Source organism: Stegodyphus dumicola, chromosome 8 (assembly GCF_044657685.1).
Source record: "Stegodyphus dumicola isolate Sdum_Otavi_A_Nest chromosome 8, ASM4465768v1".
Lineage (NCBI taxonomy): Eukaryota > Metazoa > Arthropoda > Arachnida > Araneae > Eresidae > Stegodyphus > Stegodyphus dumicola.
The window spans coordinates 68,123,019-68,150,857 of record NC_140775.1 but is presented as its reverse complement, the minus strand read 5'-3'; the positions used below and the strand labels follow the sequence as shown (position 1 = coordinate 68,150,857).

The 27,839-nt window shown below is 30.9% G+C and overlaps 1 protein-coding gene across 20 annotated transcripts in view; it reads right to left on the bottom strand.

Annotated features, from left to right (window-relative positions):
• The window catches only part of LOC118191434 (uncharacterized), a 587,182-nt gene that overhangs the window by 213,787 nt on the left and 345,556 nt on the right, over nt 1-27,839 (bottom strand). For all 20 annotated transcript variants that reach the window (XM_085821953.1, XM_085821952.1, XM_085821944.1 and 17 more), the window contains 6 exons: nt 24,087-24,185; nt 23,742-23,840; nt 21,730-21,828; nt 18,747-18,845; nt 17,816-18,013; nt 7,582-7,779 (listed from right to left, as the gene is read on the bottom strand). In XM_085821953.1, the coding sequence (XP_085678079.1) occupies nt 7,582-7,779; nt 17,816-18,013; nt 18,747-18,845; nt 21,730-21,828; nt 23,742-23,840; nt 24,087-24,185 (792 nt within the window). The remainder of the gene's footprint in view (nt 1-7,581; nt 7,780-17,815; nt 18,014-18,746; nt 18,846-21,729; nt 21,829-23,741; nt 23,841-24,086; nt 24,186-27,839) is intronic.

The following is a 27,839-nucleotide window of genomic DNA, read 5'->3' as shown; positions in this document are numbered from 1 at the left end:
AAATTGTCTTACACTTAATAAAACTAATAATTCACAAAATAGTGTAGACTATCTAGATCTTCAAATCATTAACTACAAAAAAATTTTACTTTTTGACAAAACAAGAAACTTCAATTTCAATACTAACAAATTAATAAATTGGATTTCCAACATATCCAAAAAAGTAATTAACAATACAGTAATAAATCAAATACAACGAATTAAAAATATCTGCACAGATACAATAGATCTACAACGCAAAATTTTGCTCCTTATTAAAATTCGCAAAAATAATCTAATACCCAATCAATTTATTAACCATTACCTTAAAAGAGCAGCCATTAAATACTCACTCTAAATAATTTAACTGATAGCGATATGATAATTTGTTCCTAAACCTGAGAAGGCGGTATAAGTTGGATGACTGTCAGTTGAAGGATTTGTATATAGTGTAATTACTCAGTTGTATATATTGTAAAAAGCTAACTGTCTTCAGACTTATGCTGTTACTAAAAAAATGGACCTATTTCATAATTTTTAGTCTGTCAAATAGCTCTTTGACAGTGAAAATTCCTTTTTTCCTTTCTTAAATTCTTAATCGTTTCAACACGACAATTAGCCAGAAATTAATTAATTTCCATTCACAAGTATTTTCAAAAAAATTTTAACAGACGGTTTCACTCAAATAAGAACTCCACAGAATACATCCCTCAAGAATTCCTAGTCCCACCCACTACCATAAATTACTTCAACCAAGTCTTACCAAATGATATTATTCAAAGCCCCCGCTCCGCTAGAGAATTTTCGGAAACACTATGCTTCTGAGTCAGACGCAAAGAGAACACTTTGCCCACTCCCCACTAGAAAGAATGTAAGTTAATTAATACTTTTTCTGGCCTTTATATCTTCATGTACATTCACTTTTCTTATTATATTTTTTTTTTAATTTTTACTTTATTTTTGATTTGTTTTTACAAAGTTTGCATTATTTATCTTATATTTTGTAATTTTCTAATGTTTATTTCAACTACTTTGAATTCTATTTCATAATGACAATTTCCGATGTTTAATTTTTACAAATAATATAGAACTCAAATGCATAAACATGAGGGTGCCGGGGGATGGTTACTCGAGCATTATCGAAAATTTACTGCAAAAATTGCTTTTCACTCAAAATTGAATTGGCTAAAATGCTTAATAGGAATAAATTCTTTGAATATCAGCATTGGTTCATAATCCCTTCTATTCATGGAAATATTTGGCCTGACTTGAATTGCCGGTTTGGCTTAGCCTTATTGCTCGAGTAAAGACGAAACACCATCGTATTTATTTTTTAATTATTGTTCATTGAATGGAGGTTGGTTTTTTCCCCTTGAAACGCCAACTAATTTCCGATGAATGACAATGATTACATGCATCTAATTTATTTTTTGCCTTTAATTTATTCCTTTTACAATTGAAATTTTGTTATTCATGATTTAATTCCAGTTCCCGTTAAAACATTTTTAACAATTAACTTTCAAGTTAATTCAAAACATCTTTCAAAATATAACTTTCTAATATGGATTAACTCTTTTAAGATAATCCTACTATAATTAAACTTAGGAGATAATATAATCAATTAATCAATATTATTTAGTAAATAAATTATACATATATATACAATTACCCACTATGTTACTCAGCTCAATGAGCTCAGTATTTTTATTCTTATGTTTTGGTAAATTGTGTATTTTTTGCTTTAAAAATGATTGGATTATGTTATTCTTATCTTCCGGTTGAGGTTTTTATGCCTTTAGTTAACCTCCATGCAATATTTGTAGAATTATCAACAATTTAAAAGTTGTTTGAGTGCGGCTAAGCTTAATTTTTTTACCATAGCAGTCATATTTGTTTACATCTGAAACTTAGCAGAATAGTGGATTTGTTGCCAATCTAAAGAAACTAAGCTTCACAACAACTGTTTTTTTGTATTTGTCTAATTTCTTTTATACAACATTTTAGATTTATTATAATATTTGAACAGAACATGTAGCAAAGATTAGATAATTCTTCAGATGATATAATTTTTGCGCATTCTGAGTTATAAAATGAAGGAGCTGTAACGCTGTTAAGTGAACCTACCATATTAGTATCGCTATGGTAAATAAATATAGTGAATTTAAAGAGGGTATTTATTCTATTGTGGTTTATGGGCTTTCAACGAAGTACATTTAATTCAATAAGTATAAATGAAATGCAGGAAAAAATGCATATAACTTAATAGTCCATGCAAGGAAAGAAAAATCTGATGTGTAGTGTTCAAGGAATACAGCAGTGGCTTTTTCAAGTATGACTGATGGCTTTGTGTCAGTGCAGATTTATGCTCTGAAAGTTCTTGGAATATTGAAATGGAGTTTCTCCTATAAATATTCACTGTTGTCCCGATCAGTATAGTGGTTAGTGACACTGACTATTGTACTGACTGGCTCCGTTTTGAATCCGCTAGAAGGTATGCGAATTTGTAAAGCATAGTGTCTCTGTAGCATGGTGGCACTTAAATTGGTATACATCCTCTCAGATAATATGAAGGTAGGGTAAAAATAAGCTACATAGTGTCTCTGTAGCATGGTGGCACTTAAATTGGTATACATCCTCTCAGATAATATGAAGGTAGGGTAAAAATGATGGGAGACCCACAGACCATCCCCCATGGCATTTCTGTATTAAAATTGGGCACAGCAGCACAGTTAGAGCAGTGAGACTAAACCCGTATGATCAATGATGAAATTCTGATGTCCTGCCCACTTGAAGCTGTACTTGTAAATATTCATTTAAAAACACTTTTTTAATAATAGTATGACTTTATTCCGACAATTTTTTCACTTTTCTCATTTTCAGTTTCTCACTGTTAGGAGAAATTTACAATAATTCCTCACTGAAACTTACTTTGTATTGTCAGAACTAGGTTTACACATCTTTTTCTTCTTGTTTTCAATAATAAATAGAATTTAATACTTAAATTCTTTTAAGTATATGCGTGCTTTATCAAGAGACACAATATACAAAGGTTGTTTACACAATTTTAGAATGATTTTGAGGCTATTTAATGACTGTTTAAAATACAAAGACTACTTTTTAAAATGTTTGATCTGATAGTATTTTTTCTGGATTATAAAATCTGCATCATGATTTCCATTATAGGAGAGCTTTTAATAAAATTTCAAGGGCTGTTGATTTCCAGTCTTCTTCCATTACTTTCCAGAGTCCAGTTGTGGTGGATTTGAACTTAGAAAGAGCTCTTTACTAGAGAGCAAAAGTGCAATAGCACCAGATTGCTTGGATATGTTGAAAAAGTATACATGCAATACCTGTATCAGTCTTAATTTTTTTTTCAGGAATGCAGCGTACTTTTTGAAGTATGACTTATATTTTGTCTTGATGAAGTTTTACATTGAGCTGATTTCAGCATTTTTTCACTATTTTTACTTTCTTGTACGAAGTAAAAAGGAAGTACAGTACAAAGTCCGTAATCCAGACTCGTCGGGACTTCGGCAATTCTGGATTAGGGGTTTTTCTGGATTATAGATCATCAATTTAAATCTTGTAAGATGGCATGCAGAAATTATACAATTAAAAATATGAAACTGTAATTTATGAAGTAAAGAGCAATTATGATATAAAGGGTATCAAAATTTACAAAAAAAAAAAAAAAAAAATCATATTTATTTGTTTACTTTATTAAACACTTCTTACACTGTAAGTTGTTTAAGTTGCTTCGTTTTTTGTGCTAATACTTTCTCTTTAATTCTATAAACAGACATAATTTCTTGTTCAGTTACAAAGTTCCACCTTTCAGAAGCGGTATTTTCTGGATTTAGAACCATACTACAGATTTCGCCGTCCGTTAATTCATTGATGATTGGGGCATTGTCGACACAATGAAAAACTTCTGTTGTATCATCTTTATTTATTACCGCTTCTCTACATTTCTTTACAAAATCCAATAACTAGAAAATTTCACCTTTAGTTTGCGATGTCCGAAAACCTTCAAATTCACGGCTTTCATGTTCATCATCCTCACAATGAAATATGGCAGCTGGCCATAAATTATGCCAAAAATTTTTTAACGTATCTGGAGACACATCCTCCTACATGCATGTGCATGCTTAAACGTGCATTAACGCACATGCGTAAATGCATTACGCACATGCATAAAGCATACCAAAAAAAAGTTTGCGGCTTTGAGATCCAGATTATAGATTATTCCAGACAATGGACGTCCAGATTACGGACTTTGTACTGTATTGTAATCATGAAAACTTTCGGGTATCATATTTCATAGAAAATATCTATTTTGACTGCGATCAAATGCAATTTAATGATGTTTTTGCATGACATCTGTACATAAGGACAGAATAAAGGAACTCTTTTTCCCAAAAAAAAAATTATAAAACTGATCTAAAATGAATTCTGAAGAGATTTTTTTCATGGCGTCTATACGTACGTATTTCGCATAACTGAAAAACGAGTAGCCTCAGAACGTTGAAATTTTGTATATAGGATTGCTATAACATGTAGATGAGCACATCCATTTTGGTTGCTATCAGCCACGCAATAGTATATAAATATATGTATATACATATCCACTGTGTTACTCCGCTCAGTGGGCTCAGTTACTTTATTCTTATATGTTTGTTAATTGTGCATTTTTTGCTTTACAAATGATTGAAATTATGCTGTTCTTATCTTCCAGTTAAGGTTTTTATGCCTTTACTTAACCTGCTGGATGGAAATTGTGGAATTATCAATAATTTAAAAGTTTTAAGTGTGGATAAGCCTAATTTTTGTTTAGCATTGGAAGCCATATTTGATTATATTTGAAACTTAGCAGAATAGTGGATTTGTTGTCAATCTACAGAAACTAAACTTCACAACAACAAAGTAACGTCTTCTTTTTTTATTATCATGAATTAAATTATTCTTAATTCATTCTGGAATTATCATTTAAGTTATTAGCTTATTTTTGTGAAGAAACTGTAATTTTAATTGTAAAAATTGTATTTTTAATTCTCTTAACTATACTTGGTGTTTTATGTTTTTTTATATCTTTAAATTTTTGATGAAAATATTTTGATATTTTATGTATTTTTGCCTTGCCACGAAGTGAGAATTGAATTAATTAGTAGTGCATGCATTAGGTAAGCGGCACTGAATCATCTGTGAAAAATGGTTTCTTTTTTATTTGTTTAATTTCTTTTACACATCGTTTTAGATTTATGATAATATTTGAATAGATCATGTGGTAATTCTTCAGATGATATAATTTTTGTGCACTCCGAGTTATAAAATGAATGAGATGTAATGCTGTTAAGTGAACCTAGTGCCGAAATGTCGCTACTGTAAAAAAATATAGTGAACTTTAAAGAGTGCATTTATTCTATTGTGGTTTCTGCGCTATTGACAAAGTAGATTTAATTCAAAATTTGTTAACTGTTAATTTAATATGTTTAAATGAAATGCATGAAAATTGTGCATAATTTGATATTCCGCACAAGGAAGTGATGTAGTCACCTCAGATTTTTTATTTTTTATTTCCCATTGTAAGAGAATCCTGTGACAGTCATAATCGTGTTACTGAAACTTTCTTTGCATAGATGGAACCAAGTCTGCACATTTTTTTCTTCATTTATGATCACAAATAGACCTTTTTTTATTGAAGTCATTTTGATAAACTCATGTTTCATCAAGTGTCACAATATAATCCCATTTATCTCCTGCTAAATAGTTTTTATACAAGGTTTTACAAATTACTCTATACTGAATCATTTGCCTAAGCAAAAGCTGGTGAACATCATGTTTTTCAGCTCTTTTAAGTTGTAAATCTTGGTTTATTAATTTATTTATTGTTTCTACATTTAAATACTTTGTAAGTGATTTATGTATTGGCAGATTCTTTCTTGTTACCAATGATTTAGTTTTAGAAACCTTAGAGACAATACGTGCTTTTTCTGGGTATTCATTTGGAATCTTCTTTCCATGTAGAAGTAATTAATGACAGTTTTTCCCTTTCTGATTAATAATTTTGCTTCCTTTGTGCTTAAAATTTTAATATTATACATTTTACAATGTTTTTTAATTATGGAATAGGCGCATTTCTTTTTGGAAAGCACAAAAACATATCCCTCAATCCACAGTTTGTTTACAGGCAACATTTTGAAACAGAAGTATATTTAAAGATAGCAGAAGATATTTTTCATTTAAAAAAATAAGCTGGTGCCAAAAATTTTTATTCCAATTTTATTCTTTCTCAAAATCATTCTAAAAATATGTAAACACCTTCTGTAATTTCACTCGTATCTTTCAAAACAGTGCTCACACATTTTCTATGTTCAGCTACATACTTCAGTAAAAACCAGTGAACATTCTGTTTTTAATTTTGTTAAGCTATAAATCTTTTTTATTGATGCTACAGATGGATTTAAAGACTTTCCAAGTGGTTTCTGCACTATCAGATTTGCTGCTTGCTTTCTGCTTTAGGAGCATTAAAAATAGTACATACATTTTTTAGCATTTACTTAGATTCTTCTGTAAGTGTAAAGTAATTATTTCAGTGTAAAGTTTAAGAATAATGATAGATTTCTTTTTCATTTTCTGATTAATACCATTGCTTATTTTGCACTAGACATTTGAATGCGATAAATTTTGCAACATTTTTGAATTGCTAAATGAAAATATTTCTGTTTGAAAAGGGCAGAAACATATTCATTCTTGTTTACGTGTGGCATTTCGAAAAAATTAATTTCAAGGTAATGCATGCTATTTTTTATTTAAAACTATAGGCCATTGCCAGAAATTTTATTTCATCACATTAACATTTTTTTAACTTGTACTGAAATTATTAGAAATATACTAAATCCCTCTGTTTATGATACTTAGCAATTATTATTTCTTTTAAAAGTAAATCAATGGCCTAGGGGCAAACTATACAGAATACTAGTTGCAGTAAGGAATATCATAAAATTAATAAAAGGTATATACATTACGATTTAATTCAGCATAATTCCCCTTCCTAAAACAATATCTATATTTAAATGATATTGTTAACAATTACATTTTCATAAAGTAGCTTTAAATATTCCTCTTTTCTTATCCAAAGACATTGAAAATGTTGCACAAACAGAATAGTATTTCGTTTTCCTGACTACCCTACCAAAGAGCCACAGTTTGAACCCCACAGAAGGCATTGATGTTTGTAAATGCATGGTGTATGTGTAGCAAGAAGGCATCTAAAATATACAATAAAACCATAAATTCTCTTGATTGCTGTGATGGTAGGGGAAGAGAGGTGGGAGACCCGAGCATCCATCCCCTGGGATGCTCTCCTTCAAAACTAGCGCCGAATTGGGCAAAACTTATACTGTCACCTATGCTGTGTAGCCTTAAATGGTGAAGCAAATAATAAATAAATGAAATAATATATGGCGCTCAAGTCTGATTCCAAAAGCAGATGCAGTTTTGCACTTCTTGTCACAATAAAATTTGTGGACTTGCTCTGATTAGTTCGAACTAGTTAGATCAGCTACAACAACAGAAAAGTGAAAATACAGAGTATTCACTTACTCGAGCTCTTGCATCTACACTTGCACCATTCCGTAAAAGAATTCTAATGATATCTGTCTGATTGGCACGAGCAGCTAAATGCAGAGGAGTTTCACCTCTCACTGTAGGCACATCAGGATTTGCTCCATTTTGAATGAGATAGATCACAATATTCATGCAGCCCATAAAAGAGGCTACATGGAGTGGTGTAAGCCCAGACTAAAATCAAAGAAACATACTAATGCATGAATAAAATAACATCAGAATATACCATATATTAAGAATCATTAATATTGATTTTCTGGTGAACAAACAAAGCTATTGTCTCATGTATTTAATATTTTTGCCAATTTTCATAAACAAACAAATAAAATAAACTATGTGATTTAACAGCTTTAATGAAATTGTCAAAAATCAAAACGTGTCACAGCTAAATACACATAATGAAATAGCTAAATACACATAATGAAATAAAAAATTACAGTATGTTAAGATCTTTGGACCTTTAAATAAATGATACAGTCAAAAGTCGTTAATTCGGACACCCATAATCCGGAATGATCTATAATCCAGACCTCAAAGCTAAAAACTTTCTGCGCATGCGCCGTGTTGACGCATGCGCATAGGCGTTTAAGCGTGCACGTAAGACCTTTACGACTGCGCATTTGCATGTGCACGAGCACAGAATACGCTTTCGCTGCGCAATTAATGTATAATGGACGGTATAAGCTAAAATTATCTAATTGTCTATTTGAGTTAATGATGATGATTGCGTTGTTCCTTAATCTTCGAATTGGATCCGGCTTATTATTTTTTGCAGACTGTAAGAGCAATTTTATAAAAGTAAGCTTGAACTTTCAATTATGTCAAATAGAATTTCCGATGCTGGAGCTCCCAAAGGATCTACGAAAACGAAAGTATGTTTCCATGTCCATCAAACAAAAAGTGGAATTGCTCCAAAAAATAGATAAAGGCATATCCTTTGTTTATCTAACCGTTCCGAAATCTGTTTATCAATTTCACGCTGGTCTGCGCGGGGGTGAGGGGGAACTTGGCGGCGCGCAATGAACAGGAAGTTGATTTGTCAACACTATCGTTATCTTCAGGGCAGATGTTTTTATTTTATTCGGCTATAATTCCTTATTAAATGTAGTATTTCATCTCGATGTACTTTGTCTTTGATATGATTTAAATCAAATTCCTCGTCATTATAAATATCACAAATACAAATCAAATAGTTTTCTGGTTGCAATTTTCTAATTTCGGCTATGCATAATGTATGCTCTATGCATGCGCGTTGAAAGAAATGTTTAATAAAATAAACAAATAAATATTAAGCTCTTTTTTTTTTTTTTTTTTTTTTTTTTTTTTTTTTTGTAAATTTTGATATCTTTTAGATCATAATTGCTCATTATTTTATAAATTACGGTTTCATATTTTTAATTTTATAATTTCTGCATGCCATCTTACCAGATTTAAAACTGATGATCTATAATCCCGAAAAATCGATAATCCGGAATCACCAAAGTCCCGACGAGTCCGGATTAAAGACTTTTGACTGGTCAAAAGTCGTTAATTCGGACACCCATAATCCGGAATGATCTACAATCCGGACCTCAAAGCTAAAAATTTCTGCGGATGTGCCGCGTTGGCACATGCGCACAGGCATTTTACGCGTGCACGTAAGACATTGACTACTGCACTTATGCGTCTGCACGAGCACAGAATACGTTTTCGCTGCGCAATTAATGTATAATGGACGGTATAAGCTAAAATTATCTAATTGTCTATTTCAGTTAATGTTGATGATTGCGTTGTTCTTCGAATTGGATCCGGCTTATTATTTTTTGCAGACTGTAAGAGCAATTTTATAAAAGTAAGCTTGAACTTTCAATTATGTCAAATAGAATTTCCGATGCTGGAGCTCCCAAAGGATCTACGAAAACGAAAGTATGTTTCCATGTCCATCAAACAAAAAGTGGAATTGCTCCAAAAAATGGATAAAGGCATATCCTTTGTTTATCTAACCGTTCCGAAATCTGTTTATCAATTTCATGCTGGTCTGCGCGGGGGTGAGGGGGAACTTGGCGGTGCGCAATGAACAGGAAGTTGATTTGTCAACACTATCGTTATCTTCAGGGCAGATGTTTTTATTTTATTCGGCTATAATTCCTTATTAAATGTAGTATTTCATCTCGATGTACTTTGTCTTTGATATGATTTAAATCAAATTCCTCGTCATTATAAATATCACAAATACAAATCAAATAGTTTTCTGGTTGCAATTTTCTAATTTTGGCTATGCATAATGTATGCTCTATGCATGCGCGTTGAAAGAAATGTTTAATAAAATAAACAAATAAATATTAAGCTCTTTTTTTTTTTTTTTTTTTTTTTTTTTTTTTTTTGTAAATTTTGATATCTTTTAGATCATAATTGCTCATTATTTTATAAATTACGGTTTCATATTTTTAATTTTATAATTTCTGCATGCCATCTTACCAGATTTAAAACTGATGATCTATAATCCCGAAAAATCGATAATCCGGAATCACCGAAGTCCCGACGAGTCCGGATTAAAGACTTTTGACTGGTCAAAAGTCGTTAATTCGGACACCCATAATCCGGAATGATCTACAATCCGGACCTCAAAGCTAAAAATTTCTGCGGATGTGCCGCGTTGGCACATGCGCACAGGCATTTTACGCGTGCACGTAAGACATTGACTACTGCACTTATGCGTCTGCACGAGCACAGAATACGTTTTCGCTGCACAATTAATGTATAATGGACGGTATAAGCTAAAATTATCTAATTGTCTATTTCAGTTAATGTTGATGATTGCGTTGTTCTTCGAATTGGATCCGGCTTATTATTTTTTGCAGACTGTAAGAGCAATTTTATAAAAGTAAGCTTGAACTTTCAATTATGTCAAATAGAATTTCCGATGCTGGAGCTCCCAAAGGATCTACGAAAACGAAAGTATGTTTCCATGTCCATCAAACAAAAAGTGGAATTGCTCCAAAAAATGGATAAAGGCATATCCTTTGTTTATCTAACCGTTCCGAAATCTGTTTATCAATTTCATGCTGGTCTGCGCGGGGGTGAGGGGGAACTTGGCGGTGCGCAATGAACAGGAAGTTGATTTGTCAACACTATCGTTATCTTCAGGGCAGATGTTTTTATTTTATTCGGCTATAATTCCTTATTAAATGTAGTATTTCATCTCGATGTACTTTGTCTTTGATATGATTTAAATCAAATTCCTCGTCATTATAAATATCACAAATACAAATCAAATAGTTTTCTGGTTGCAATTTTCTAATTTTGGCTATGCATAATGTATGCTCTATGCATGCGCGTTGAAAGAAATGTTTAATAAAGTAAACAAATAAATATTAAGCTTTTTTTTTTTTTTTTTTTTTTTTTTTTTTGTAAATTTTGATACCTTTTAGATCATAATTGCTCATTATTTTATAAATTACGGTTTCATATTTTTAATTTTATAATTTCTGCATGCCATCTTACCAGATTTAAACTGATGATCTATAATCCCGAAAAATCGATAATCCGGAATCACCGAAGTCCCGAGGAGTCCGGATTAAAGACTTTTGACTGGTCAAAAGTCGTTAATTCGGACATCCATAATCCGGAATGATCTACAATCCGGACCTCAAAGCTAAAAATTTCTGTGGATGTGCCGCGTTGGCACATGCGCACAGGCATTTTACGCGTGCACGTAAGACCTTGACTACTGCGCATATGCGTGTGCGCAAGTGCAGAATACGTTTTCGCCTGCGCGTATAATGTATAATGGACGGTGTAAGCTAAAATTATCTAATTATCTATTTCAGTTAATGTTAATGATTGTGTTGTTCCTTAATCTTCAAATTGGATCTTGCTTATTATTTTTTGCAGACTGTAAGAGCAATTTTATAAAAGTAAACTTGAACTTTCGATTATGTCAAATAGAATTTCCCATGCTGGAACTTCCAAAGGATCTACAAAACGAAAGTATGTTTCAATGTCCAACAAACAAAAAGTGGAATTGCTGCAAAAAATGGATAAAGACATGAAGAATGTGACAGAGAGGTTAGTGAAAACGAAAAAATTTCGATTGACAAGTTAGTCGGTATTCTCGGCACAACAATTAACGGGACTTGAACAGCGGGACTTTGTAACTGAACAAGAAATTATGTCTGTTTATAGAATTAAAGAGAAAGTATTATCACATAAAATGAAGCAACTTAAACAACTTACATTGAAAGAAATGTTTAATAAAGTAAGCAAATATATATTATGCTTTTTTTTTTTTTTTTGTAAATTTTGATACCCTTTAGATCATAATTGTTCTTTATTTCATAAATTACGGTTTCATATTTTTAATTTTAGAATTTCTGCATGCCATCTTACGAGATTTAAACTGATGATCTATAATCCGGAATTGCCGAAGTCTCGACGAGTCCGGATTAACAACTTTTGACTGTATTTCTTTTTAACTGAAATTAAAAGTGAGTTATTTAGTGGTATTGGTGGTATTTAGTGGTTTCAGTATATTATAATTATTTGAATAAATGACAGTTTTGATATTTAGCCATCAATATATTTGAATTACAAAGTGTGAACAATAGAAATTTCTTCTAGATATGAACGCTTAGATTTAAGACAGAAAATAAGTATAAATTAATTTTTTCCCCTTTATTTTTAGTTGTATGTTTTAACAAACAAATATGTAGTAAAATATTTTAAAATTTAGTTTAAAAAAACGTTAAACTACTGTTTGTTATTATTATTATCGCCATCACTATTATAATTAGTTATTCTGGTCCACCAGCTGCTTGATCATGGATTCCGCCAGCATAGCAATTTGAGCTCATCATAAAACTTACATTGAGTTGTACAGCATCCACCTATCTAGATATGTTACAATGCAATGTGTCACTTGTAATAAGAGTTCTGCAGAATTCAAAGTGGCATATCTTGTAAGCTGATATCAATTCACACAATATCCAAATACCTGTTCACATATCTGATTGCAGACAGTGGGTGTCAGCAGTTATTTTTTAGCTCTGGGTCAAAATCAACCAAAATGTGTGTGTTAAGAAGGCATTTCGGATCAATGGTATTTTCACTTTCAAACAGTCTTTTTCGGTGAATAACAAGATAAATTTATTGAGAAATAATTACAATATGCTTTAAACTTCAAACATGAAATTTATAATTATTATGAAAATAAATATAACCGAATGAACTCTGTTACACTGGCTCCCCTGATGCTGAACTTGTGACACCAGTTTAATCAGATCTGGCTTATAGTTAGTCATCTTAAAACAAATACAAACAACTGAATTTTCAGTAATTAACTGAAAGAACTGATTTTCAGTAATTATTAACTGCTCTTGTTCTCTCTTAAAATAAAAATAAATAAATTAAAATAAATTTCACATCTGAAAATATTTGCTCATATTTATAAGTTGAAATGAATGCAGACAAAATGGCAAAGGCCTTTTGGGGGAGGATTATGGATTCAGATCGGTGTTGCCAAACTTATTTCTCGTTGAAATTACATTACAGTTTTTAAGAAAACACGTTTGTTACTGTAACTTAGTAACTAAAAAGAAAAATTTTACTGTTATTATTTATTTATTTTTCAAGCATTCATTTATATCCGTATTTTACAATTTATATATTATACTTTATTTTAACTCAAATGGGTCACTTGATTATGAAATTATGAAATGGGTTATGTGGTAACCTGTGGGTCATAGGTTGTCAAAGCCTGGCACAGAGCAAGTAATGGTAAATATCTTCTGCTATCACATCAAAAATAAAGAGGTTCATCAGCTCAAACAGCATCCATCAGGAGTTTGTCTGCCATTACTGAAGGGCAATGGGAATGATTGTACAGTATAACTTTCATAATTTTTTTTAAAATCATTTACATATTAGTGAACTCTCTTGTGATCATCACTTCTTGAACACAACTAAATCTGAAAGTGGCCAGTAGTTCTGAGAACATAAACATTTTTATTGAAAATCACCTCTCTAAAAAAAACTGACATAACAAATTAACAAAATTATCTACAACTTTTACTGGTTATCTTTGACAGAGTTCACGGTATTATGCTCATTATTTCCTGTAAAAGTTATACTTATGTTTCGAGGCATCTTACATTTCAATGGCAAATCTATGGACAGGTTGCAAAACAGAACATGTGAGAAATTATATACAAATTTTGAGATATATATCAAATATTACAGATGATTTTTTTCGGTTTCAGAACTGCATGAAAGCAGGCCTTTCCATTTGCATTAACTTAACAAATGCACCAAACATACAATAATTTAAACAAATTATTCTTTGCATTTTTTTCAATGTTACTTTTATAAATGCAAAATTATATCACAAAAGTGGAAATTTTGGAAAAATTTTTGTTAGTGCAAAGAGTAAATGCACCGACTTTTTTACTTCCATTTTAACCCTCTAAGCGGCAAGGCCATATATATATACGGCCTAGAATATTTATTGTGATATCTGCAAGAACGTATATATACGTGCATATTAAAATATGTCGACAAAATTAAGGCAATACATCAAAAGAAAACAAATCCAGTTATGAAATACCAGGAAAGGTTTTGCATTAAAACCAAAACAATAATTTGTTCTCATAGTAGTTTGGGGAAATTTTTGCTTTCTTAGCGAAAACCCTGGCCGCCCAGAGGATTAAAATATTAGAACCCTTAATTTTTTAACATGTTATCGAGTTTCTTTTCCTATTTAAAAAATTTCAGTCATGAGAGTCCGAAGGGCTGCAACTAAAAAGAGATGCAATTAATGATTTCCATGCACCACCTTTCAGCAGCTGCTCCTTTTCCCTCAGCAGTCCTACAAATAAAAGGCATGTCAGTGAGCTTTGCTTTTGGGTAACAATGTATACCCCTCAAAACCACACAAGGTACAAAAATTCATGAATGCAGAATGCTTTTATCTCCCATTCAGTAGTATTCTGTATCACCCCCAAAGCATCATTTGGGCACATACATTTCATTACAAAATCTGTTTACTTTGATTCTGTCCTCATATTTGGCAAATTTTTGCCAGATATTTTCTGAGCACCCTGTAGTTGATGGTATCCCTGGGGGTCGACTGGGACTGACCATCCCAGCATACTGGCTAGATCAGTATCTACACAGCCTCAATTTCTCAGGTAAATATATTGTTTTCACAGAGCTAGAGCTATCATTTATTTGGTGGTAGGTTCGGGATTGGCAGGGACCTGCCCCTTGGTTGTTGGGAAGTTTATTGTAGTAATTTAGTAATGGAAGGAAATTCTTTTAAAATTTTGTGATAAGGTGTATCACTGAAGACAGTTTTTACTGAATAAATATCTGCATTTTTCACAGTCTACAGTGTGAAACTTTATTTTTAAATTTTTGAGACATCTGTTTCTATCAGGCACCAATTCAGAGAAATGGAGGAAATCTGCTCCAAGAATGGGTGTACTAACATTTGCTATAAGAAAAGTCCAAGTAAACTGTAATCCTAATTTGAAATCTAAAGAAAGTGTTTTCTGACCATAAACATGTATAGTTGAAGAATTAGCAGTGAGAAGTGTTTGTTGGGGACAGTTTTGTTTTTGTGAATTGTTTCCTGGAAATAAGGACACGTCAGAGCTGGTATCGACCAAGAATAAAACGTTTGTTCTCCAGTCATGAATGAACAGGCAATGTGAAATTTGAGGCAAAGAATAAGTCATCTCTATTCTTTGCTGGTTTCGTTTCCCTTCCATGAACAAGGTTTGATACACTTGTCTTCTCTACATCATTTTCCAAAATGTTTTTGATACCAGCAAACAGAATAATCTCTCCTTTAGGAACTGCTCCTTTCTTTATTTCGATCTCCACGATTTGGCGAGCAACATCGAGAAAAGGAAACACAATCAATATGTTTGTTTAATTTTTCTATTTCTTTAAACAATTTATCCTCAATAGATTGATTGACTGTATGAGAAACGACTCACTTCTAAGATTCAGTCAGCAATTTCTGTAGCTTTGTCTAAAGTTATATCGGAAACCACTGCCAAAATAGATTGAACTGGCGAAGGCATACGCTGAAGGAGTAATTCTAATATTAAGTTACTGGGAACATTTAAGGATTCCGCTTGTCGTTTCATATTTCTAAATAAATCCAAAGGTTTTCGAGAGCCTAATTCCTCTCCTGATAATAACCGGTGAATTTCATGCTGAGATAAATTCCCCCAATCAGTTTTAAGCTTTATATTAGGATACATGGTTTGATATTGAAGGTTGTCCTTGGAGGTTTGGCTCCCCTTTGTCAAAACTAGGGGATGGTCAATGTCAAACTTTGACTTCATGATTTTCAGTGGATGTGCAGCCATCCACCACCGACTTGTGATTCAAAACCCTGACTTTGTGAAACAAAAATTGTCCGGACCACCTCTAGGGGTTGGAGTGATTAACAGTGTAAGGTTGCCTTGAGCAAAGCCAGTCTGGGCGCCCCTTCCTCCGTGCACTGTATTTGATGGTCACAACTCTACTAGGACATAGCACAAAGAAACATTTTTGTTATACAGTGTGCAATGGAAAGCGAAATATAAATCTGAAAGCACAGTAAGTACAAGAACATGAACAACAAAAAGTTATTTTAATCTCACATATTTACAAGAAATAATATTTGACATTTTCAAGAATTTTTTAACTGAATGATCATCAGCATGCATCAAAATGATTAGCAAACACTTTTGAAGATGCTTGACATGTAATGCACTTTCACAGCAGCAATGCTAATTCAGACAAAACATGAAGAGAGTAAATATGTGTCTGTTCCCACTGTCATGCATTGATTGCAGTCAATTCATTTGAACATTCTTGTAACTATCAAACATTATTTCTTATGAATATAATAATTAAAATAAATATAAATGAACATAATTACTTTTGGCAGTATACAGATTATGTTCTACAAGCCCTTAAAGCTGTGACCATCAATTTGCATATATGATTAAGTATTATCACCCAGTAAATATCATTCAGTATTATTTATGACTTCAAATAAAGTTCAAGTCTCAAAAAGTATATTACTCTTGATATAGACTTATTATTCTATACATTTTACAAAAAAAGAGACTACTTGATCAATTAATATTCATAGTGCTTTAGAAAAACTATATTTATGATTTAGTAGAAACAAATTATTCCCATAAGACAGTGCTCCGCAACCGGTGTGCCGCGGCACACTGGTGTGCCATGAGTAGGATATAGGTGTGCCGCAATCAAATACATGTATTTGACATTTTGCAATTTTTTATCATTTATTTAATACACAATGACAATTTTTTTCCTTAATAATGTCTATTTTAAATGTTTTTATATATTTCACTGTTGTGTGATTGTAAGTTTATCAGCATTTGAATTTTTTCGGCACTTCCTTGATAACTCGGAACTCAAAAATATATAACTTTTTTTTAAACATAAATTTAAACGAAATATACTGGTTTCGGACCATTTTAATTAAAAATAATAGCTCTAAAACTTTTTTTTTTTGTGCGTCGCAGGTGAGAAAATGTTGCGGAGCACTGCCATAAGACATAGTTGCGGAGCACTGCCATAGACATTTCATAACTTTAGAAAGTTATTCCAGTGTATTACTAATTGCCTGAGCAAGCTTTTCCTTTTAAACCAAAAAATCAAATGAGAATAGAATAAATACAGTGTGGTTTAAAATCTCCTTAAAGTTAGAAACCCTAATCCAAAAAGGTTGTGTCTCCCCTTTATTTATTTAATTATAGGTACAGTATTAACATATATGACCCTTAAGCTATAAAAGAAAAGTTGAATAAACACAAATCTATATGACAAAACATGTTTATTGCCAGTTAATTGACAGCACTGATACAAATTTCATACTTAGTTATTTATGAAGTTGACACATAACTCCTATTCTCTTCTAACAGAAACCCTCTATTTTCGCAGAAGACACACAGTGCACAGATTGTCCTTTCTTCCCACCTCCCATTCACAGTACTCAGTAATCTGCCTTCTAATGCAAATGGGGCACTTCACAGAAAACTGAACATACATTTATTCCAAAATACAAAACTTGCAAACATTTCAAAATTTTTAGAGTAAATAAATATTTACAATAAGAGCTAGAGGACTTCTTAATCTCACAGTACTGTAAAATTATAATGTTAATAATATGAAGTTTTTTCATTAATGAAGAATCTTATTTTACCTCTGTTGTAGCTTCAATAGAAGCCCCATGCTTCAATAATAATTCAACTACTTTAATTCTGTTCTTTTTGCATGCTATATGCAAAGGCGTAAATCCATTCAAAGCTCTAGCATTAGGATCAGCTTTGCGATCTAGGAGAAGTTTGGCCACCTTTACATGACCACAGTGCGCAGCTACATGCAGTGCTGTAAGATAGTCCTAGAAAGAATTTTTATGACAAAATAAATCCATTATAAAGATTAACTAGAAGAAAAAAGCACAATTCTAAATTACATGCACTTATATTTTAACCAGTTTAAAGCAACCTTCGATTTATTTCATACTGTTTAAATTACATCAGACTTCAACAAATACTAATTTAATTTACACTTAAAATTTTAAAATATTAATTAAGAAAATCTTCTGTAAAAATAAAATAAAAATTAATGACTACAAATATAAAATACCAAATAAAAATTCTGAGTACACAAAAATTAGATGTCAAGAACAGATACTTTCATTCTTTTTATAAGAAAATGTCCAAATCAAAACTTCAAATAACACTAAAATGAATATGTTATGCTATGTATATTATCTATATAAATCTATATATAAGTCAATAATAAGTGAAAAGTTTAAACAGTTAATCTCATTTCATAATCAAAAAGTAAAGGTATTTTCACAATAAAATTATGACAAAAAAATTAATAAATTATTCACAATAAAACAAACAAAAATGAAATGCCTTATTCCGCATAAAATTATAATTTAGTTTACACAGATTTCTAAAACAAAAATATTTTAACTTAAATTAGCATGCCAGCATAAAATATTTTCATAATTCTGATTATTATGCTATTGGCGTTTACTTAGCTTTATGATATAAGAACTACCAAAGTATAAAAATATTTATGAAAAATCTTCTCATAAAAATAACTAAAATCCAACTTACAACAGTAACATCATCTACAGGAACTTTATGATACAATAAAATTCGAGCACTATCAACGTGATCACCCTGTGAAGCCATATGTAATGGTGCAAGCCCATTCTAAAAATAAAATTTTTAAAAATGGAGTGATATTATAAAAAACCACAAAAAGATTTGAATAAATGATGCATATTTAAAAAAATACATAACTATTAACAAATTTCTCATTTTATTTATTTTTTTCACTCAATTTTGTTTACGTTTTCATTCTTCTGCTCATAAGAATTTACAGATTTTATCATGGAAAGTACTGTAATAAGTTGTATGCAATTTTTTAACATTAATTTTGCTGGTTTTCTTTTCTCCACACTGACATAAAAGCAATAATAAAACAGCATAAAAGCTTTTCCTTAACACTGACATAAAAGCAATAATAGTATGCTTTTAAAGGATGCTTAATACTGGGACAAAAACCTTTTTTTAAAAATTTCCTGAGAAACCGTTTCTTGCTATCTTGAAAAGTGTAAAGGTATTGACATTCATCAGAAGATCTGTAAATTAGTTAAAAGAAATAACCAAATGTTTTCATATGAACAAATTCATTAAGGAATATGGTATAATACTGCATTTCTAAAATAAATCTAAGATCTGAAACTAGCCACAGATTTTGTAGATGTTATTATTATATTTAACAATTAAGAAATTTGATACACTTGTGGAACAGAATACCCGAGTCCAGTTCACATGCACAATCCATATAAAGTTTAAAATAAACTTTAAAAATTTCATAAAACACGTGAACATACAATAAAGTAATAGAAATCTAAATTACTTATAGTTAAAATACCGACTCAAATTTATTCCAATAATTCATCAAATTAATTAAAATTATGTTCCTTGGAGATGATATATAAAAAAACTTTTCTAATAATAAATTATACATATATGCTACGGTGAATCACCAAAATCTAGAGAATGTCAACATTCACAGTCTCTTGGTGTATGTCCGATATATTTTCCAAATACTCTTATTTCTGACTTACACCGGTCAATGTCGACATTCACCATGTACTAATGGTGAATGTTGAACATATAACAATATTATATTTTCTTCTCCGTAATTCAGTCATGAATAAATGCACTTGAGACTTGAAATAAGAACTTAAGAACATGAGAACCTAAAACACACAATACATTCAAAATGAGAAAGGAAAATAATAGAAGTTAAAAACTTACTTAATTATACAGTACGTTCTAAATGAGAAAATAAAATAACAGTAATAAAAAACTTACTAAATTATGTGATTCAAATCTTATTTATTGCAACAACTTAAACTATTATGGCACTTTATGATCTCTCTTTTCATACACCAGAGCATATCTGTGATTTGCGACATACACCGGTGAGGGTCTGAATATACAAGAATATAGTGTAATATTCGATCTTCCACCAACGTATTTGGTGAATGTTAATATTCTCCGGTGAAAGTCGACATTCTCCAATTTCAGTCTTTCACGTTAACATATATATGTAGATAAAATAGAGCAGATATCATTAAGATCACCCTATGCATCATATGTAATTACAACAATATAATTTTAAGGAGGAAAACAAGTTTACCTGTTTACATGCAAAAAAAATATCTGGAAAGAAAATTATAGATGAATGGTGCACATACAGAAACCTGCATTTTAATCCACATTAATTTAAGCAGAAAGTTTTATATATAGCAGCCATTATTGAAATATTTCTATTTTGATAATTCTATAGAGAAAAATTAAGATCCTTGAATATTAACTGGGGAATGCTTATATTACATAAATCAAATCCATAGAATAATAACAACAGAAAATATATCAGGCTAAATCTAATCTTCACATCTAAATCTATTGAGTATGATGATTGTATCATAATAAAAAATTAATATTATGATACAAATGTATAAATTTACAACAAAGTTGGCTACAAATGGTAGCCATGCATATAGGCAAATGGCTCACAAGAGATTTAATAAACTTCTATATTAAAGACAATCCAGTGTTTATGCTCCATTAATTTTTCCACATGCTCAAAACTGTGGAAATTTAAAATGCTTAAAAAGTTATTTTCAAAATATCAATACAATACACCAAAATGTTTTGTGAAATAATCTTCTTTAATTGTCTTGGAACTTGATAAAATATCTTTGGATTTGGAAAAAATATAATGCAGCAACACAAAATCACCATAGGCAGATAAAGAGATAATTACAGGGAGTATGTTTTGCTGTTGAATGCATTTCCACACTTTTATAAACAACACTCCAGATCAGAACATAATTTCTAACCTCAATTCATGTCATTTTCTGGAGAAAATTATCCAAAACCATTAGTATTATTTCTTTATACGGACAGATCTTTAGGAAATGCACTGCAAAAATTTCAGATGTATTCCGTATGTTTGGCATCTCATTAGAATACTCAAATCCTGATGATGATGCCCTAAAACAAAAATTATGCTGATACATGCAGTTGCAAAAAACAAATTTTATTACATAAGCAAGAATCAACAGGAAACACACACAGTCAAACATTTTTATCTCACTTTTTGTTTATCAAACTTGTTTGTTAAGACTCAATCTAAATAGTCAACATCATAAAAAAATAACTGATAAGGTACACAGATATATGTTTATTCACATATAAAATAAGTAAATTGAAGAACATTTTTTTGATTCTTCATGGTTAGAAAGCTTACAAGGCAAACAGCAAAATGAAAAAAAAAAAAAAAAAAAAAATTACGCTTTTGAATATATCGCACAATTTTGCTACATAATTCAGTGATTTTTTCTTACTGTTTAAACATCAGAATAAGAATATATATATATATATAATCACAAAAGGTGATCTGTTTTACACATGAATATCACATAATGCTTAATGACCATGATTTCGAAATAAGCTGTTTTTAAAAAAGTACTGCATATTATATCATCAATAATATATCATTCATGTTATACATTACTTTTGTTTTAGCCAGAAATGGAGCACCCTTTTCAAGTAGCAAATCAACAACTTGGTCATGACCACTGCGAGCGGCACAATGCAAAGGTGTAAGGCCATCCTAGATTTAAAATATAATATTAATTTTAAAAAAAAAGAGTAGTTTGCTAAACCCATCTACAATTAACAAATACACAATGATAGACAATTAAATAAAAAAATTAATTCCTGAGAAGTAAATTTATAAATCAATTTTACATAAATATACAAAATAACAGAATAACATACCTAATGATGTTGCAAAATACAAATACATTAAGAAATTAACATTTGAACTTTAATACAGTTATCAGTTTCATTTTTCTACAACATTTAATAATAAATTCAAAATTTAAAGGATATAGAAGGAGCATTTGTGTTTAGAACATGATTACTGCAATCTGCAATGAAAGCCAAATTAAAGTATATGGGCAAACTCTAGCTCATAAGCATTGAGTGTAAGCAAGCTAACATAATACCTTAAATCCTGAGAAAAACATTTACAACATTGTACAGTCAGAGTTCTTAGTGCCTATTAATGCTGGTCTAACATTCAAATGCAACCTTCAATGGGAATGAAAATGCCAATCTAAGGTTGCCGTCACTTAAATGAATTATGGCAGACAACTGGAAATATTTGAACCATATTTTACCTACAAAAATTATAACAGGAAAAATCTAATGCTTCTGATATATTCTGCTGCAAAATATTAACAGGTACATTTGAATTAAAGTACTGAAACCAGAAAACACAATCCTCTTTTAAAAATCTTCTAGGACCTATATCTCAACAACAAGTACATTTTTTTTTCTCTTTATAATTATTGAAGGCATATGACAGAGCAGCATCATATGAAGAAAGTGATTACAGTATTTCAGCCTTTTAAGGTATAACTTAAATACTTTTGTCTATAAAAACATACTTAGTACAGAACAAAATCGAACATCTAGAAATGTTGGAAATCGAAGAGTCTGAATTTACAGATTTTTAATACATCTGTTTAAATCTACTAAGATGATATGTAGACATGGCAGCATTGGAGTTTCACTTTTTGTTTAGGTCAGACAGAAAAATGTTGACACTCCCCAAACACAACGAGTCAAGCATCAACATCAAAACAACATCATTCAACATAATGGTGCAATTCTCTAGTAATTTGAAAGTGATACACAAGAATCTCAGTTAGTCCGAAGAAACATCACATTTTAGGGCACTTTTGTATCTAAAAACATACTTAGTACAGAACAAAATCGAACATCTGGAAATGTTGGAAATCGGAGAATCTGAATTTACAGATTTTTAATACATCTGTTTAAATCTGCTAAGATGATATGTAGACATGGCAGCATTGGAGTTTCACTTTTTGTTTAGGTCAGACAGAAAAATGTTGACACTCTCCAAACAAACTAGTCAAATATCAACATCTTTCAATGCAATGGTGCAATTCTCTAGTAATTTGAAAGTGATACGCAAGAATCTCAGTTAGTCCAGAGAAGAATGACATTTACAGCACACCTTACTTTTTTTTGTTGAGTATCATATTCTGCACTCCTACACTTTATAAGAAAAAATAGAGGGTGGGAAGATTTATTTATTTATTTTGGTGCTAGTGATCTGGATATTTGACCATGCCACAAACTGTGTGGTCAGATTTCAGACTTTGTACTGTATTAATTCTATATTGACAAGAAATTATCATATTCACAAGCCAGTCCTTTAAATTTATATTTGTAGATGGTGCTAATATTTTTATATTATCTTAAGATATCCACATTGTTAGCTAAATTACTCTAAGCAAAGTATTGTGTTTAATAAATGTCATTTAGAAGAATGCTCAATTTAAACAATAAGTCAATTCAAACATTTAAAATCCAATAGTGAAAAATAAAACATTTGAAGTTTTAAACAGTAAAAAAAACCTTTCAGATGTTACAAAACATTCCTATAAATTCTGTGTTTCATTATGCATATCTTAGTAGAAAACACTATTATACCCTTGTGGCAGCTTCAATATTGGCCCCATTTTCAAGAAGTAAAACAACCATGTTCATTTTTCCCCATTTGGAAGCTACATGAAGAGGTGTAATTTGGTGCTATAAAATATAACAAAAATTTTTATTAATAAATAGTATTTATAATAGTTAACTATTTTGAATTATTTTCTTTCTTAGTTAAATATAACTAAGAAAGAAAAATAACAATCCATATCAAATTGTAATGTTTACAATAGTTAAATGAAAGAAAACATACATACTATTTAACATGATTAAAAGTGATATCTATTTTCTTTAACTAAACCTACTCTAACATTGAAATGTAGAAGTTATGTTCATATTTACTTTAGCAGCATAGTTCACATCAGCTCCTTTATTTAAAAGAATTTTAGCAATGCTTTCATTGCCATAGTGAGCAGCTATGTGTAAAGGTGTAAAACCACTCTGAAATAAATCAAGAAAACATACACTATAGTGTGTGCTTTTCAAATATATCCATTGCTTTATAAAATGCATCATCAAACATTATTGGCGATTTAAAAATAAATAAACTACATGATATTTGAAAAAGAAATGCAATATATATATATATATATATGTAAGGTAAAAAATACATAAATCAAAATTATAATTTAAACTAACAGTAACTCTCTCTCTCTCTCGGTTCTAAAAATCGGAATAACTTCTCTCGAATGCATCATTTCTAAGATCTTTCCTTTTTGTATGGCCTGTGCAGTGCTGATGATGTAATAATTGTAAACTGAAACTTTTAACTCAAACTAAAACCTTTCTCTTCATGAACTTCCATCTTGCATAACTTCACACTTCAGCTTCTGTCTCTGCTCTGCTTGGACGTAATTTCACTATGCTGCTTCTTATTGCAATAATATCAAAAATGTGAATGTTCTTGAATAGGCACAACTCGAGTGCCAAATGAAATGTGGCCACAAATATCAATTAGAAAATAAAAAAAGGAATTAAAACTGCCTTAACTGCCAAGTTCTTTAGATATTAGCAAGTCAACATATTAGCATACTATGCAATCAAAATGCTTCCTCTTCAGTATGGATCTATGATCTTATCTGGGTATTATGCATCAACAATGTTCCGGTGTTCCTTGCTGCTATTATTACATGTATATATATATATAAAGCATCTAAAATTAAACTGGAATCAAAACAAGGCAATTCCCTAATAATATTAATAACTGCAACTATTGGTAAAAGGTCTAGCATTGTAGCAAACATAATCAAAATTAATATTATAATACATCAATAGAATATTAATTTTGCAATTATTAATATTATGAGGGAATTGCCTTGTTTTGATTCCAGTTTAATTTTACTCCAAGAGTATATTAGATTTTTAATTTTAGATATTTTATGTTTAATTTACTTCAATCTTGCAGCTACAGTACAGGACAGGTTAAATTCTTGTTTTTGGCATATTATTTTAGTATATATATATACTTAATTTTTGAATTATAATTTGTATGTCTATATATACACACATACAAATTAGAATGCAAAAATTAAGCACAGTTGGCCATTTTTGCATCATCTGTGCAAGAAATCAAATGGAAGTTACAAAAATCAGAAAACAGACATGGTATTTTATACTTGAAGAAAAAACAAACTAGCTCAAAAGTGAACAGAATGCAGACAGGGTGGATTCAAACAGAAAAAGTTTATAGAAAGAAAAACATTGATATAAATTAGTGTCTTTCCAAATCTATTTAATAAGGAATATGACCTCCTGTAACCAGAACAGATGCAGGGCATCATCTCACCATACTTGTAAGATCTTTATTTTATTCTAAGCAATTATTTTTAGTTTTTCTTACCTTTTCCCCCTGATTTCAGTTTTCTGCCAGAATGTAAATTTGTTATGACATAGATGCTAATCTAAACGTGCTTAAGAAACAGTATTTAAGCTGCATTTCAAGAGTTCGAAAAGAGTAGTACCAAACTTGATTCCAAGTTTATGCTGCGTGTTTGAAATTAGATCTCTAGTCGGTGTCAGACACCTTTCAGTTTATACTGATATTTCTAGGTTAGGCTTTGCTGTGTGCAGCCAATTTAGCATAAGTTAAGCAGCCAGTCGTCAGATATCTTAATTTGTTAGTGATTTGTTACATTCTTATTTTCTATTAAATTTACACCAAGTGTGTGCATCTGTTTTAATTTAGTTTAAATAAAAAGCTTATTTAACCCCTTAACTGCCGCGGGCGTATATATACGCCTTGCTCAGCCGATGCGTTAACTGCCCCAGGCGTATATATACGTCCTTCCAAACTGCTATCATTTGCTTTGCACTGCTACACCTAAAATTATTCGCAAAGTTAACGCATCGGCTGCGCATCTGGGGGGCAGTTAACGCATCGGCTGAGCAAGGCGTATATATACGCCCGTGGCAGTTAAGGGGTTAAAACTTTCTTCTGCAGTATTTATTCTTCAAGACACATAGCGAGAATTCACTTACATAGGGTCTGAGTATATGCTACCTAAAAAGAAACCTGAGACTCAATATCAGATAACTGAATAACTCTTCAAGTAAGAAAGCCAATTCTTTGATCAGCACCTGTTTCAGTTATTTGGTATTTGCCAATGGATGGTGGTAATTCCGAGAGGCATCTTTCCAAAGTCTCCCACACATGATGTATAAAATTTAAATCAGAGAAGCACACTGGTCAATCCATTCGAATGATACCTTAACTTCCTATCAGCTCTTTCACAGTATCAGTCTGATGTTTTCTGTCATTATCATCCATAACAATAAAAGTCTATTTCAACCACTTCTTCTACGAGAATCACATGGAAAAGGACTACTACTCCAGAACAGTGATATCTCTTAATGGTATGTTTGTCAAAAATATACAAGTCAGAGAAGACGTTCCATATAATTGGGCTTATCAGACATCCCGATTTTGACTGAGATTGTCCTCTTTTGATTATGTGGTCCCTGCATCACAGTCAGTTTTTCATTTTATCCTGGCTATTTGGTAAAATGTTAATGTGATGAATATACAAGAAATAAAAATAGTACAGCCTCAGCTAAAATGGCAGTTTGCCAATTAAAATATCTTCTTTACTACACTTACTCTTACTACCCTAATTATTTTGTATCTAGATATAAGTGCTTTCAATGTTTTCTAAGAATACTTTCAATGTCCAAAATTATAGTACATGGTTTCTTAACCAGGAAGGAATGCCCCCTGGATGTAATTTGATAGTTTCAGGCAGGGAGAATGCAGTCAGCCTTTTATTTAACTGGTAAGTATTTAGTTTTAGTTTATGAATGTAAAAATCTATTGTTATTTCAGTTTTGCCATCTATCAATATTTTCTATACTTTTTGTTACTTAATTTATAAAAGCACATTAAAATATAATTAAAATCTAAATGTATATGTATTTTTTAGTTTGAAAAACGAGGGGAATGATCTAGCAATGGTGAAAGAGTGCACGGAGCAAAGCAGGCTATGAACCACTTTTATAATATGTGACCTAATCAATTTAGATGCTTTGTTTTTCACTCAGATATTTTTTCATAGAATTTATAGTAGCATGTAGCCTACGAGATCCAGCTATATTTATTTAATTTTTCAGATTTTTTTGTTTCAGGTAGAGTTGGCAACATTAGGACTCGGGCCATGTCTTTGATGCTATCTCTTAGCTGAGTTCATACTGCGAGTCAACATCTAGGATTATTTCATACTGTAGATTGAATTAGAAAATCTTCAAAATGTACAAAAGAAGCAGTATGTTTACTAATGAATTATTAAAAGGAATTATCATCTGTGAAAAAAAGTTAATAATCGTACTGACAAAAGTGAAATGTGAACTGCGCTTTTCAGAGTTTTCAGCAGCTCATGGTGGGTATTTGGACATTACAAAACACAAAATATATGAAACATAAGGCAAGCCTATTAGCAGTGGAAAGAGCTTCCTCAAATATATTTTCATATTTTAAAAGTAGTGATTTAAATGACAAAGCATTCTTAGTAGCAGCTAAAGAAGCAATGTTGCTGTTCACAACCTTAAATCAGCAGACTGTTCATCTAAATTTAAGTATTTCAAAGCTCTTTGAAACAATGTTTA